The 15393-nt window shown below is 40.6% G+C and overlaps 1 protein-coding gene across 3 annotated transcripts; it reads left to right on the top strand.

Annotated features, from left to right (window-relative positions):
* Positions 1-2164: 2164 nt before the first annotated feature.
* Positions 2165-15199, top strand: MRPS22 (mitochondrial ribosomal protein S22). 3 transcript variants are annotated; one of them, XM_008008929.3, is made up of 8 exons: positions 2165-2369; positions 5044-5207; positions 6320-6484; positions 8341-8484; positions 9130-9213; positions 10796-10941; positions 13830-13938; positions 15072-15199. In XM_008008929.3, exons 1-8 carry the CDS (start codon positions 2198-2200, stop codon positions 15165-15167), a joined length of 1080 nt encoding a protein of 359 aa, XP_008007120.1. In that variant the 5' UTR covers positions 2165-2197; the 3' UTR covers positions 15168-15199. The 3 variants fall into 3 exon arrangements, with proteins under 3 accessions (XP_008007120.1, XP_008007119.1, XP_008007122.1); XM_008008928.3 differs by having other exon boundaries at positions 5041-5207; XM_008008931.3 differs by lacking the exon at positions 2165-2369 and adding an exon at positions 4916-4935 and having other exon boundaries at positions 5041-5207.
* Positions 15200-15393: the final 194 nt, after the last annotated feature.

Raw genomic sequence — 15393 nt, 5'->3', positions numbered from 1 at the left:
CCACACATATTCTCCCATCTCTGCTTCTGAGGATCTGCTCCATTTTCCTGCCTTTCTCTGAAGAGTGGCTTTTCCCTGCTCATTCATCAGTAGGCACATTGCTGAAAAAGGCTGCTTCAGCCCAAATCCTAAATACTTAGTTATTCACTTCAAGCTTCCACCATCAACTAGTCTGTCTCGTAGCTTGAATTACTAAGAAAAAAACTGCTTGGTGCCTGGTCATCTAGGGTAGGCTGAAGAATGTCCTCCTACTTCCTCCCAAGTATAACTGCACTCTAATCCGTGGAACTTGTGGATGTTACCTTATATGGAAACATGGTCTTTGCAGATGTGATTAAGTTAAAGATTTTAAAATGGGGATTATCTTGGATTATCAGGGTGGGCCTTAAATGCAATCACATACAGCCTTATAAGAAGAAAACAAAGGACGATTTGGCACAAATAGAAGAAGAGAAGCTGATGTGAAGATGGAGGCAGAGATTGAAATGATGCAGCCACAGGCAAAGGAATGCTTACAGTCATCAGAAATTGGAAGAGACAAGGGGCAGATTCTTCCCCAGAGATAGACTCTAAAGGGAGCAGAGCTCCCTTAGTCTCAGCCCAGTAATACTGATTTCAGATTTCTCATGCAGAATTGTGAGAGAATACATTTCTGTTATTTTAAACCATAATATTTATGGTAGTTTGTTACAGCAGTCACAGGAAACTAATGCTAATACAGCAGCCAATGGATTCATTCATACTGCACTAAGTGTCCAATCAGCTGTGTCCAGGAGGATGTTTACAGGAAAAACATAGCCACTGAGGCCTGCTCTCTCAGCTATGGGAAGAAAGTAGAGGGTTGATTTTCAGAGAAAAGGCATGGGCTGGGAGACACCTGCATTCATCCTACCACTAGTCTGTGACACCCGCTATCGTGTGTAAGCATTGGGATGTGCAGGGCAGCAGACTTGCCTAAATAGGCACCAAACCTAGTGCTCTCCCTTCCCCTCCCAAATAGGGAATGAGTTCATAAACAGCATGGTTAATGTCAATGCTGACTTGCGGGAAAATAGGTGAGGCTGGAAGGTGAGTCTATTCATTCAGCTAATTCAAACAAGAGTTTACTAACACCCTGTTTTGCCAGGCCTTGGGATAAGTGCTTAGCACAGGCACCAATCTATAGTCTAGAGAAAGATAAGACCTGCATATCCTGGATAGTTGGAAAAAATATAAAGAATCATTTAAACATTCATTTATTCAACAAAAGTTTACTGTGCACATCGATGTACTAGGCTAGGTGATATTGCAATAAAATATGTAGAGTCACTGTCTTCATGGGGTGAGAAAAAGAAATAAGCAGATAAATAGCAAAATAACAGATTGTAAAACGGGCTATAAAGGAAAGGAGTAAGTAATGAGACAGAGAATCAGGTGTATGAATTGGCAGTGGCAAGTTGTGGTGGTGGTAATCGGGGCTTGGAATCAGAAGTTAGATTTAGGGTGCGTGTGAGCAGTGTGGATGGAGAAATTTAAAAAGTAGTTGGATTTAAACCTGAGGATGGGGGAGAAGTTTTGAGCAGGAAGTGGAATACATAAATTATTTATTTATTTGAGACACAGCCTCACTCTGTCACCCAGGCTAGAGTGTTTGTTTGTTTGTTTATTTGAGATGGAGTCTTTCTTTGTCACCTGGGCTGGAGTGTAATGGCATGATCTTGGCTCACTGCAACCTTTGTCTCCTGGGTTCAAGCAATTCTCCTGCCTCAGCCTCCCGAGTAGCTGGGATTACAGGCACCCACCAGCATGCCTGGCTAATTTTTGTATTTTTAGTAGAGACGCGGTTTCACCACGTTGGCCAGGCTCATCTCGAACTCCTGACCTCAGGTGATCCTCGCGCCTTGGCCTCCCAAACTGCTGGGATTACAGGCATGTGCCACCGCGCCTGGCCGGAAATTTGTTACTTAGAACGGTGGAAACGGGTAGGAAAAAGAGCATATAGGGAAAAAGGTGTAAGTTTTAACTTTATGCATAGGGAAGGACATAAACACCATCTGCTTGTGAATAAGTGGTTTAGAAGAAACAATCTACAAGGGCCCGGAAGACTTCCGGCCCTTTCCGCCTTTAAATAGACTACATTTCCCAGAATGCTGCAAGAACCGGGCGTGACTCGGAAATCCCTCCCAGCCACCTCCGGCGCAAGTGGCCTCTGATAATCATGGCGCCCCTCAGAACCACTGTGTCGCTGTGGAACCTCCTGAGGGGTTCTCCAGGCGTGAAAAGGGTCTGTTTCCGGGCTCGAATCCAGCCCTGGCACGGTGGCCTTCTCCAACCGCTACCTTGCTCTTTCGAGGTGGGGCTGCCACGCTGCCGGTTCAGCTCCGAGGCCGGTAAGTGACCTTCCGGACTTTCGCTGGGGCGTTCTTCTGGGAGATGTAGATCCTGTTTCTGGCAGGCGAAAACCACGCGGTAGCCCCTGCGACACGTATCGTAGCGCTTCCTCAGATTCAGCTGTCTTCCTTCTGTACCTGTGGAGTTTGTCATCACCTGCATATCTGTTCATTCGTTCACTCAGCTACAGTGCCTGAGTTCCGCTCCTTGCAGAGTACTGTGCTAAGCCCTGTGGGATGTGGCAGAGTAAGACTGACACAGACCTTTCCCTATGGGAACTCATCTCCATAGGGAATTGGCAGTGCAGTGTGACCCAGGCTGTGATAGGGGACGCACACAGGAGAGGCACTCAAACTAGGTTGGAAGGTCAGGGAAGGGTTCCTGGCAAATAAATATGACCAAAGCGAGTGCTGGTTAGCCATGCTAAGGAGAAAGCAAGAAGCTTCTCAAGCATAAGAGACAATAGCAGATGTCCAGAAATGAGACTGAGCACAGATATTTGGGAACCCATTTTGGAGGTAGGATTGATAAGGCTTGATTAAGGCTTTGGATATGAGTTTAAAGGGACAAATTAGGATTGTTTCTTAAGTTTTTGACTGGAATAGTGGTTTGTCCCATTTACACCAAGATGGAGAAGATTAATTGTTGGAACCGTTATTTTGGGGCGGGGGGGGGGTAGTGCAGGAGTAGATGAGATCAGGAGATGGGAAAGGAGGCAGAATTAAACCTATTTGGGACACATTAAATTTGAGGTGACTTTGAGAGTCATCTGTTCAGTATGGAGTTAGATATAAAGTGAGGAACATCGGAGTAAAAATGGTAACTAAAGCTGAGCGAATGGGTGAGACTGAGGAGAGAGTAGTGTTGAGCACCTGCTGTGTGCTGGATACCCTAAGGAACCCTGGGTGCCAGAGATGAGTATTACACAAGGTTCTGGTCTTCATAGAGCACATCGCTTAGTGAGAGACATAGTGTAAGTAAGCAGACCACCTTAACATGTTTTCTAAATGATGTTGGAAGCCATTCGTGAATTTTAAGCTTGGGAGTAATCTTGATTACATTTTAAAGAGATTACTCTGGTTGCTCTGTGGAGAATGATCTGTAGTGGGGCCAGAATGGAGAAAGGGAGACTGATGCAAGAGATGAGGATGGCCTTGACTAGAGTAGTAGCAGTGGGAAATGGAGGATTAAAATGAGATTTATGAAGGCAAACAATCAGTATATTCTCTGCCAGTGTTTTTGTTTTGTTTTTGTTTTTTGTAAAAATGGGGATAATCGTAGTGTTTACCTCATGGGTTGTTGTGAGTATTAAATGGGCTGAATGTGTAAAGTACTTAGTTCAGTCAGTATTGGCATGTAGTAAATAGCTAATAAATGGTAGCTCTTATAATTACTGTTATTATTACAGCTATTTGATTACTATTGTTATTACTATTGCTATTGGCTAGATCTGGAGGATCAGGGAGAATTTAGGAATGACTAAGATTTCTGGCCTGTATGACCTCCTGGATGATGCTGAAATAGGGAACAGTAGAAAATGCAGGTTTGAGACAAGGGAAAGTTGATGGGTTCTGACTTGGCAGTATTCAAGTACATGAGAGAGCTTGGGTAATTGGATGGAAGGTGATCTTCGCTGGAGATTCAGATTTTAGAGTTTCTGGCATACAAAGGTAATTGAAGTCATGGGAGGATAGGAGAAATCATCGAGTAGGAATCTGAGAAGGGAGAAAAGGACATCGTTCAGAATCTGTAGGGATACCAACATTTGTAGGACTGGGAGAGGAAGAGGTGACTAGGAACAAATGACTTTTTCTTTTTTGCTAATGGAAATGGAAGTAGAAGTTAGGCAAAGCAGTAGGCAAACTGCATGAGGCAGAGCTAAGATTTGATTCTCTGCTTATGTCAAAGGCTCTTCCATGATACCACACGGCCTCTTCAGTATCATGTCCAGTGAACCAAGTCTCTCTTTCCTAGCTGCAGTCTCTTAGCCTAGACTTTCCCTCCCTTTTTTCTCTGCCATGATTAGGCTCTTTGGACGCTTTCTTTGACCCTGTCACGCCCATCCCTAGTTCAGGCTATGCTGAGTTTCTTCCTCTGCAATCACCCAAGCCCCATACCTCTCCTGTATACCATACCTCTCACATTATGTCTCCCTACACCTCCCACTTACACCGAGGAGCACTATGATAAATTGGAAACCATCTAGGATCCAGAACCAGACAAACCTTGGTTTAAATTTTGACTCTATCACTTAATAGCTAGTTGTCTTTTGGTAGGCTTCAGCATCCTCATTTATGAAATTGGGTTTATCAGTACCTATTTTGTGAGTGGTTATAAGCATTCCTGAAAATGTATGTTATATCTGCCATATAGGAGACAACTCTGTAAGTGGCAGCAACCATTACAGTTATTACATTAATTACTTTATTCCTGTTACTTCCTCTAATAGCCTGTCCTTTTGGCAGAGACTGAGTCTATCTCCTTATCATAATGAAAGATCAGTAAATCTTAAATGAAGAAATGAATGAATACATCTCATCGGTATTAGCATTTTGCAGTGCCAAGGTAGACATTGTGCTAATACTTTTTATTGTTAACTTACTTTTCTATTTAGAAGTCTTGTTAGCTTGTCGTTTTTGTCAGCTTCTTATTTACTAAAGTCCATTTTAGCAGAATCTGGTAGCCCAGAGACCAAGAAACCTACATTTATGGATGAGGAAGTTCAAAGCATACTCACAAAAATGACAGGCTTGAACTTGCAGAAGACTTTTAAACCAGCTGTACAAGAACTGAAGCCACCAACCTATAAGCTAATGACTCAGGCACAGTTGGAAGAGGTACGTAAATGCAGAAATATTGTTAGAATACCTTTCTTTAAGGGGTTAAACAACATTTCTAGAGGCCCTTCCAGATGATTATAGCTATTCTTCCATAGGCACTAGTGAAAGGTAGTACCAGGCATAGGACTGAGAAAAGAAATGTGAGTAGTCAGCCAGAGAGGGGCAGGGAGCATGGCTGGAATTGAGCAGACTAGGGCGTATGGATCAGGTCTGGGTATTCAGAGAGTATCCTCTGTCCTCTCAAGCCAGCCCGAGCACCCTTCCTTTGTCCTGCTTGCTCCAGCTTCCTTCCTGGAGAAACATCTACTGTGATCTGCCTTGGAGCTGAAGCTTTGGGGATATTGTGAGATCCTGCATGGAAACAGGATGTTTTCCAGGCACCAGTGTCCTCCTCAGTACCATGGGTACTGCTTTGTGGAAAACACTTTGATGTATGAATACGTAAAGCATTAATACTCATCTTTCTGATTCAAAAGTAATTTATAGTCAGCAAAATATATATCTCTCTCTCCAGTAGTAGATTACATGAAGAGTAAAAGTCCCCCTTTTCACCTCCTAGAGGTAACCGCTGTTAACAGTATGGCATGAAGCAGTGTAGTCAGTGGTTAAGAGAATGGGCTTTGAAGTGGGTTGTCTAGGTTCAAATACCAGTGCTGCAATTTCCTAGCAATTTACTTAACATCTGTGTGCCTCTGGTTTTTCTTATGTAAAATGTAGATGATAACAATTGCACCTAACTCATAAGGTAATTGAGGCCATTAAATGAGCCAAATACATTGAGACTATTTGAACAATATCTGGCACATAGTAAGCACCCAAAAACTGCATTCTTTTATTCTGTTTCGAGCAGCTTTTGTAGCCTGGCTTTGCTCAAAGCATTCCTTTGTGGTTTTGATAATGGTTGAGCCTATAGCTGGTGGTCTCAGCCACATCGCAGAGGCAAAGGCCAGGGCTCACAAGTCCAGGTTTGGTGTTTTACTCACTGATTTGTGGCTACAGCTTCTTTTCTTTGAAGTTTTTTGCATTTTTTATTAGTATCTGCTTTTGTCAGATGATCCTTCTGTTATGTAACCTTGTGGCTTTCCTTAATAAATATTTTCTTTCATTAGGCTACAAGACAGGCAGTTGAGGCAGCTAAAGTACGATTAAAAATGCCACCGGTTCTGGAAGAGCGAGTACCAATAAATGATGTGTTAGCTGAAGATACGATTTTGGAAGGAACAGAAACAACCAAATATGTGTTTACTGATATATCATATAGCATACCACACCGGGTGAGTATATGTCTACTTGCAAAATGATCTTTGTTTGAAATACCATGTGGAGAAGGGCTTGAGAGATGATGTGACCTGGCTGTCTCTGATGGCGTCCAAACCAGATTTCCTCTGACTGGGTGAGACCCTTCTGGAAGACACACTATAAGAGGCATGAGAAATGCAGACCAGCCCCATGTTATGATGCTACCATTTCTCAGCAGATAATAGGCACAATATTTTCCAGATTCCAGATGTGCTGAGGCAGAACAAGGGGTACACAGATACAGACAGAAACCCATCCCAAACCACAAATGGATAAAAATCTACAAGGCAGTGGAATCTGGAGACTCTTTTTGCCTAAGTTAGATGGATTTCTTTAGCTGAAGCTTTTTGAGAAGATAGAATGTTTCTGTCCTATAAATTCCTTGATGATGCCAAGAAACTCAATCATCCTAAAGGATTTTCACTTTCCAGAATTTTCAGTAAGAATGACAGATGTTTCTCAGATAATTTTCAGGCATCACCACTTCTTCTGTTGTGATTGTTATTCTCTGGCTCCTCTTTCCTTGATTGCAAATTTAAAAGAACACTCTGGCATTTTAGAAATATATCAGTTTTGTATTTGAGCCTTTGCAAGTAAAGAATAAAAAGAGAGTAGTTTACAGTTCAGCCCACAGAATACATTAGAACACTATAAAAGGCTGAGTTTGGGAGAAGGTCCACTCCATATTAATCTTTTATTATACATGATTATGGTTAGAAAATGATTTGAGCTATGTTCAACACCAGCCATCTGTATACTTGACATAATGAACATGAGTCACAGAGTTTCAATTTTAATTACAGTTTTTGTTTTGTGATGCTTTAATATATGTTTGCAGTGCTATGAAGGCTGGTTGGGAAGCATTTTGTAACTTGAAAGGGAGAAAGGAACTTGGAATTCAGGTTTCTCAAATTACCAAAATCCTTCTGAGGAAAAATTGTATTACGTTGGCATGTGCTTTTTTTTTCTGATTGACTGTTGATGAAAGTTTTAATTATGTTATCTTGAGAACATATTTAGAGACTCCTACATCTCTGAAAAGTTGAGAGTCAGTACAGTTTGGTTAATTTATACATTAATCAGGTGTGTATCAATTATCAGCAGTGTGCGAAGCTCCATATATGCCACTCTGGGTATTGCAAAAAAATTATAATACACATTTCCTGCCCTTTTCCAGTTATACAATAATATCTGAGGAGTGCCAGAAATCTTGCCCAGCATAAATTTCCAGTTGAATGGTATAAAAAGTAGGTAGAATTTAGAGGAGGAAGTGATCCCATGGCCTGGGACTTGGCAGTTGGAAGAGCGAAGTGACCAGACAGGTGGACCAGACAGCCTCTCAGACATGTTTATGTCTCATGCCAATATGAGAAATCATAGAAGTGTAGAAATAAGACTCCCCATTCTTGGGTTTTTTCCTTTTATCCCAAGGACTTTAAGTATAGATCATAAAGTAGTAAAATCTGTTTAGATGAGATTTTGGGATAGAGAAATGAAAGTTTGGAAAGGTCATAGCACTTCTTTCCTCTAAAATGCATATAGATGAATCTCAGCTTAGCTTTTTTTGTATCGAACTCACGTTAGCACTATAGTTGGTACTTACTGAATGCTTTCATTTTAGATTTCTGATTGTCAGATGCACAGCAGTGATTAGTGAAGGAAGTATCAAACCTTGCCAAGTCTTTGAGGTTTAAAATTATCATTGAACTCATATGCATGATTGCATTTTATATTGTTGATTGCAAATTATTCTTATAATGGCCTTAGTGGGACACAGGAACTAAAAATAAGTCCTCACAAACGAATCCTTGATTATGTTTTTCTATTTTAGGAGCGTTTTATTGTCGTTAGAGAACCAAGTGGCACACTACGCAAAGCCTCTTGGGAAGAACGGGACCGGATGATACAAATTTATTTCCCAAAAGAAGGTCGTAAAGTTTTGACACCAATAATTTTCAAGGAAGAAAATCTTAGGGTAAGGTGACTTAGGTTTTATATTTTAGAGCCAGTGGCGGCGATTTATTTGTAGAACCAGTTGGCTTTGTGCCTTGATCCAGATAAACATTTCTAATGGTAACTTGACTTCTTTCTTTTTTTTTTTTTTGAGACGGAGTTTCGCTCCTTTCGCCCAGGCTGCAGTGCAGTGGCGGGATCTCAGCTCACTGCAACCTCTGCCTTCCAGTCTCAAGCGATTCTCCTCCTCCCGAGGAGCTGAGATTGCAGGTGCCCGCCACCACATCCGGCTAATTTTTCTATTTTTAGTAGAGACGGGGTTTCACCATGTTGGCCAGGCTGGTCTCGAACTCCTGACCTCATGGTTCGCCCCCCTCCGCCTCCCAAAGTGCTGGGATTACAGGTGTGGGCCACCACACCTGGCTGACTTCTTTCTTAATAGAATCCTCCTTCCCACCTAAGATGGGTTGTACTAGGGTTCTCTCCTAATTGGCTTAGCTGGAATTTGAATCTAGGTGTGACAATTACAAAGCCTGTGTTATTTCTTTATGCTTCTTCATGAGCATGGAGTGGCCAGTATGTGGGTGGGCAGGCCTGTCATGGCATCAGAACAGGTGCTGAACTTCAGTGTTCTCATGTGATGCTAACTCTGCTGTGTGGTTTTTAGACTATGTATAGTCAGGACAGGCATGTTGATGTCCTCAATCTCTGCTTTGCCCAGTTTGAGCCAGATTCCGCTGAGTATATCAAGGTGAGTATATTTTAGTTTCTAAAATGTAGGCTTAAGTATGGTTATGAGTCTGATTTTTAATCTAGCTCAACGAATTTGGTTATAAGTTTTGATACAGGGGAAAGGGAAGAGAAATACCTGAAAATCTGTTGAGTACAGATGTGTGCCAGATATATATTTTATCATCACAACCACCCTTGGTTAAAGATGAGAGAATTTAAGCTTGTAGAGTTAAGTAGCTTGCTGAAAGTTGCATAGCTACTAAGTGGTAGGGTAGTTTGATAACCCAAGTTTGATGACAAAGTCTATTCTCTTTTAAAAAGTTTACCATATAGGAATCAAATTATTTACTAAACTTTTGCCACAGTACAGTGTGTTTGTCTTACAGCTCAGTAAGTATTCATTAGTACCTTCTATATGTAAGGTATTGTTTTGGGCGTATAGGTGATGCCACGAACTAGGATAGGGTATGCTGTACCAAAGCCAGCAGTCCAGATATGGCTGTGGGGAAAGGTGCTAGTACGTATACAGATAATTATCTCCTCAGGCCTAAAATGGTAGACATTAAAAGATTACAAATTCTTTGAAGAAAGACTTCATAGGGGTGTTAAGGAGGGTTCTAGAAGTGCGGGAAATGTTGTGGCAGGTGGAGTTGGGTGAGGTGTTTCAGGTAGCGAGAACAGTATAAGCAACAGGCAGGAAAAAAGGAGGCTTGAGAGATGGCTAGTGATCTGGTTTGCTTGTACATGCCATGTATATGTAGGGGAGTGATTCAAGATTAAGCTAGGAAGGTGGATGCAGCCACATCATAGGTGACCTCAGATGCTAGGCTGAGGAATCTAGAATTCAGTCAGCAGACCTTTGAAAGCCTTTTGAACAGAGGAATTCCCCCATTAGAACCTTCATTTAAGATCAATCTGGAAGGAGGACTGAAGGACTTTTAGTAAGATGGAATGGGCTAGCTGGTAGAATAGGGTAGTTGATGGGAGGGATAGGGGAAAGGGAGAGTAGTGAAAAGATATTCTTGATTTATTTTCTCCAATAGTGACCAAGAAGTGGGTGCTACATTATTTCCAGTGGTCTCTATATGCATAATTGGTGCTTAATAAATTACAGTTGGCCTGCCAAAAAGTAATTAATATGGCTATGTTTGGTATCTTGCTCCAGGCTGCCACATACTTCTACAGTAGAGAAGGCACAGACTTGCTGTCATTTAGACAAATTCTTCTCTTTTTTATTTTTTTAAAGACAGGGTCTTATTCCGTGGCCTACCATGCCCAACTAATTTTTTAAAACATTTTCCTAGAGATGAGGACTGCTCAAGCAGTCCTCCCACCTCAGCCTCCCAAAGTGTTGGGATTACAGGCATGAGACACCGTGCCTGGCCAAAATTCTTTCTTAGTAGAATCCTCCTTCCCCCCTAAGGTGGGTTGTACTAGGAATGGTTTAAATTATACCTATTGGTTAATGATACGGAGGCAACTGTAAGTAGACGTGGTTTTACTTGCTTGGGCAGCACTCATGCTAATCAGTGTACGTTGAATAATGCTGCATACATCTTTTTATGTTCATGTTTCTGAAAAGTTGCATTTTATGTGGATAGGTTCATCACAAGACCTATGAAGATATAGATAAACACGGAAAATATGACCTTTTACGTTCAACAAGATACTTTGGTGGAATGGTGTGGTATTTTGTAAATAATAAAAAGATTGATGGTTTGCTGATTGACCAGATTCAGAGAGATTTGTAAGTATGATCTTAGTAAGTGAAAGAATCATTCTTATTGCCCTAACAGTTCATCTGTATTTAAGCTATGGTATTTTCCAATGATAACAGTGTACTGTCTAGTGCTTGCTTACCTCAGCTTATGGATTTTTTCTTTTAGTATAATAACCTAGCTCTCCTAGTTTTTGCTTTTATATAAACAGTGCTAGACTCTTGAAAGAGTAAGTGGCTTTGGATCTGTACTGTAAACCCTCAATAGTAACTTATCCTGAGGTCACCAATGCTCCTAAGTTGGTGAACTTTCCAGATTCTGAAAGGAGGATTAAATAGGAAATGTAAAGAAGTAGAAATAAGCTCTGTGGTTATTTTCTGGTAGAACTATTTCTAGGGCTTTTCAGTAAACACCATCCTTTAACTTATGAAAATACTTTTGATACCCTTGCTTTTACAAGATTTTTAAGGCATCAAAAAAGCTGCTTTTCAGAGTAGCGTGAAACAAAAAAATATCTGTTGTATTTTAGCATGAAGCTGGTGTGCTCCCAGGCTTCTAGCTGGAAATAATAATACAACTTGTAATAAAACTGAAGAGAAAATAGTTTTTGAGCATCTTTCTATCAGTTGATTTAGGAAGGCCAAAATGACAAGGAAGTAGCATGGCTGTAGTAAGAAAATCAACTTTCTACAAAAAGCCCTTGCTGGACTCAAAAGTCTGAACTACAAGACAGTTTTGAGATTACTGCTACCTTCAGACTGTTAGTTTTTGACTCCCAGAGTATCCTAACATGTAATACAAACCATATACACAAAGGTAAGGCATGTAGAACTTAAAGTTCCACAGAACTTATCTTCAGAATAAAATACAGCCCATACTTGGAAAAAGGGCATCATGTCTCATAGAAACAACATTCCTAATGATGATGATTTCCAGGCCAGCCCATTTCACCAGCATATATAGTGCAATATAATCAGAGGGCAGAAATACACCTTCTTACCCCATAACTGGGGCTGTGGTGATGGGGACGCTCAAGTGACTTGCCTTCATGTGCATTATCTCCTGTGAATGAATTTTCCACTTACAAAGTTTCTTGAGTTTAATCATTCTGAAGTTGTTTTATTATTAAAACAGTATGTTGTTATAAAAAATTAGAGCAATACAGAAATGTTTGAAAATTAAAGTTCTTTATTGGGGTGTATTAATAAATGATATTATAGTATTACTCATCACATGTAAGCTTTACATCTGAAGCAATTCATGCTTACTGGGAGGGAAGTTTGGGTACTTAGCTTTTCCTGCTATTCCTAGGTAAAGGCCCTCCTGTGGTCATTCTGAACAGATCAGTGAGCTTACTGCAAATCCCAGGCTGGACAGTAGAGGGTGCATATCCTCACTGAATGAAGCTCAGGCAAGAATTAGGATTCTGCACACATTTATTCCAGACTCAAGTCCCACTGTTAGTTTTTATATTGAGATTCTTTTAAAATCTTTTTGAAATATAATTTATTTGCTCTTGAAGTATGGGAGGGGTATTAAGCTAAATTTAAATTGTTCTGTGAGGCACAGGCATTATACTTCAGCATGAAGCTAATGAAGCCCTGAACATACCAACAGGTAGCAATCCAGTTAAGCTGTTTATAAGGCCACACGCCTAAGCTCCAAAGGGAATTTTAATTTTTTATTGGGGAGACATTTCATTGCTACATTTAGTAGACTTTGTTAGATTATAACAAGCACAATAGATTTGTAATGAATATTTTTTATTTCCACCCCCCCAAAAAGCTTTACTATACCAACAGCTCTGTTTTCCCAAGAGATGGCCTTTAGGGTACATGAGCCTCAGGATAAGCCCAGAGCATTTCTCTAAGGCTTCCAAGGCTTGAGGAATTCTATACTTACTCCCACTGTCACCCTGCCCTTCATCCCCCAGCTCAGGTAAAGGGAACACAGGGAAGGCTGAAGAGTGCTAGCTGCGGAAGCACTGAATTAGGGTGTCCTCAGCCCTCCATTCCCAACTGGAAGCCAGTAGGTCACTTAGTGTATATAGCAGAGCCTCAAGAGCACAAGCATTTTGCATGTTATTTTTATATGCCCTCCAGTGATGAAATGGCAAATGGTGGGAAAGTGTCAGCAGTGTGAGAAGATAGTGATTGTTTGGTTTTGCTAGGAAAGTTTTAATGTTGATAAAAATTGTTTATACATTTCTGAGAAGTACAAACCAGAAGAACTGAATTCTTGTTCTGGCTTTTTCATAGGTAGTTGTGTGATGCTGAAGTTAAGATTACTGATGTAGAACCCAATTTTCCTTTTTGTCTGATGTGTGTGTATGATTTCAAATTTGCTTCACTAGGATGCTAGTTATTTTACTAATCCGTTCCTGTGAATAGTCTGGTGGCCTGAAAGTCTTTCCTTGGAACCTTAAGGGGGCTCTTGTAGAGGCATTTGTCTCTGTTAGCAGATGTCACTTAGAGGCAAGTGACTTTGAGCTCCCTGTGATCACCCTCCTGCTTGTGTGGGATGAAGCTGTATTTCTGTCCTCTGAGTTGGGTTACGACTATTACATGCTGGTGAAGTGAGCTGGCGTGGAAATTATCTACCATTAGGAATGTTGTTTCTGTGGGAAATGATGCTCTTTTTCCAAAAAGGATATAGCCACATTTGGAATATATTCACTTTCATAAATTGGACACTTCCTGCAGTGACTCGTGCCCTACCTGCCTCACGGAGTTGGTGTGAGGCCTAAATTAGTCAATTTTCCTGAAAATGCTTTTGAAACTGTAAAAGTGAAGGTCCTTCCCCAATACCCCAGCCTGAGGAAAGTCTGAAATGTAGTTTGAAGTTGGCACACACTTGTACAGGACTGTGAATCAAATGAAGAAAACCCCTAGATAACATTAAACCCTTTCATTCTCAGAATCGATGATGCAATCAGCTTGGTCCAGCTGTATCACATACTCCATCCAGACGGCCAGTCGGCTCAAGAGGCCAAGGATCAGGCTGCTGAGGGAATAAATTTAATCAAGGTAAAGTTTTTTTTTTCCATATTGATTGTTTTGTGGTAGTAATTGAGTTGGGAAAAATTCAGAATTGGGTCATAATTAATGGTAACTAAACAGATTTGTGAATATGGGACATCTGTGGTCTTGAAAACATCAGTATGATTTGTCCCCCTATTTCTTCAGCCTGGACAACAGAAACGGGAGGGGGTTAGAGTGCAGTAAAGTAGGTTGAGTGATGTGGTGCTAGCAGCTGGAGTCCAGAGAAGTTCCGACAGTGCAGGGAGCAGCCGCCTTGTTCTTTGGAGCACTGGAAGGGCTGAGCTGCATCTGAGGTGTTCAAGTCACCAGCAGGACAGGGTAGAGGACTAAGTAGCACATGTCCCCCAGAGCAGCTTCCTGTCTTTGTGTGGTCACATCACATCGGGGGAAATGGGCATGTGTCAAGAAGTGGAGAGTGTGATGCTTGTATATCACCAAGTCTTAGTTGTACTGTCCTTCATTTTGGAGCTGCACACCTCTCAAAACCATGGGCTTATATACATTTATCTGTAAATGCTGAGAGCTGAGATGATTTTTTCAGGAAGGGAAGGGGAGGAGATTGTATAATTTCATCTCTTCTAATACTCAGAATATACGTGGTTTTGTGGAACTGGCTTCTATCCTGGTAATACTGTTTGCATGCTGCAAAACAGTTGTAAGTTTTACTAAGGAAACAATGACCTGTGAGGACATCCTAGGAAGAGTAGAGAGAAACCACAGTACTGATTTTCTTTATGAACCTGATAAAGCACAATGTTTTTGGAGAAAATATTCTTTAAAGTGAAAAATCAGTTTGGTAACTCAGCCTCCAGATTTCTCTCTAACCTAATGGTTTTTGATCTAGCAGGAAGTATTAATATTAATACAATGTCAGGGTCTTACTTGGATACTTCTGGTGTTTAGAATTAATTAGTATTGCTTGAAATGTGTTGGGTATTATTTTTCTGTCCATGTGTGTTTATTAGTGTATAATCAGGGGAAAAACTGTGAAATTTGAAAGACTTTTTTAAGTAGGACTCTTTGCTACTACAGAAATGCTAATGATGTCTTAAAACTGAAAAAGTTTATAAATAGCATATGTCCTATTGTTTTAAAACTTTACTTTTTAATTTAAACAGGTCTTTGCAAAAACAGAAGCACAGAAGGGAGCCTATATAGAACTAACACTGCAAACTTATCAAGAAGCACTCAGTCGCCATTCTGCAGCTTCCTAAAAATATTTTAAAAATACATTTATTTTACTAAATACTGACTACATTTCTCTGTTAATATTGAGCTAAACGTTAAAAAATGGCCAGATTAAAAGGTATCAATTTGTAGTTCTCCCTACAAAGCAAAAATTACTACCCTACTCATGTTCCTAGGCTACAAGGATATTTGAGTGCCCGGTTATGAATTTTTTGAATCATGTTAGATGAGTGTACAGTTAAAAAGTTGTTT

The sequence above is a fragment of the Chlorocebus sabaeus genome, chromosome 15 (genome assembly GCF_047675955.1).
Source record: "Chlorocebus sabaeus isolate Y175 chromosome 15, mChlSab1.0.hap1, whole genome shotgun sequence".
Lineage (NCBI taxonomy): Eukaryota > Metazoa > Chordata > Mammalia > Primates > Cercopithecidae > Chlorocebus > Chlorocebus sabaeus.
Note: the sequence above shows the minus strand (reverse complement) of the source record. Positions and strands in the feature narration are given on the sequence as shown.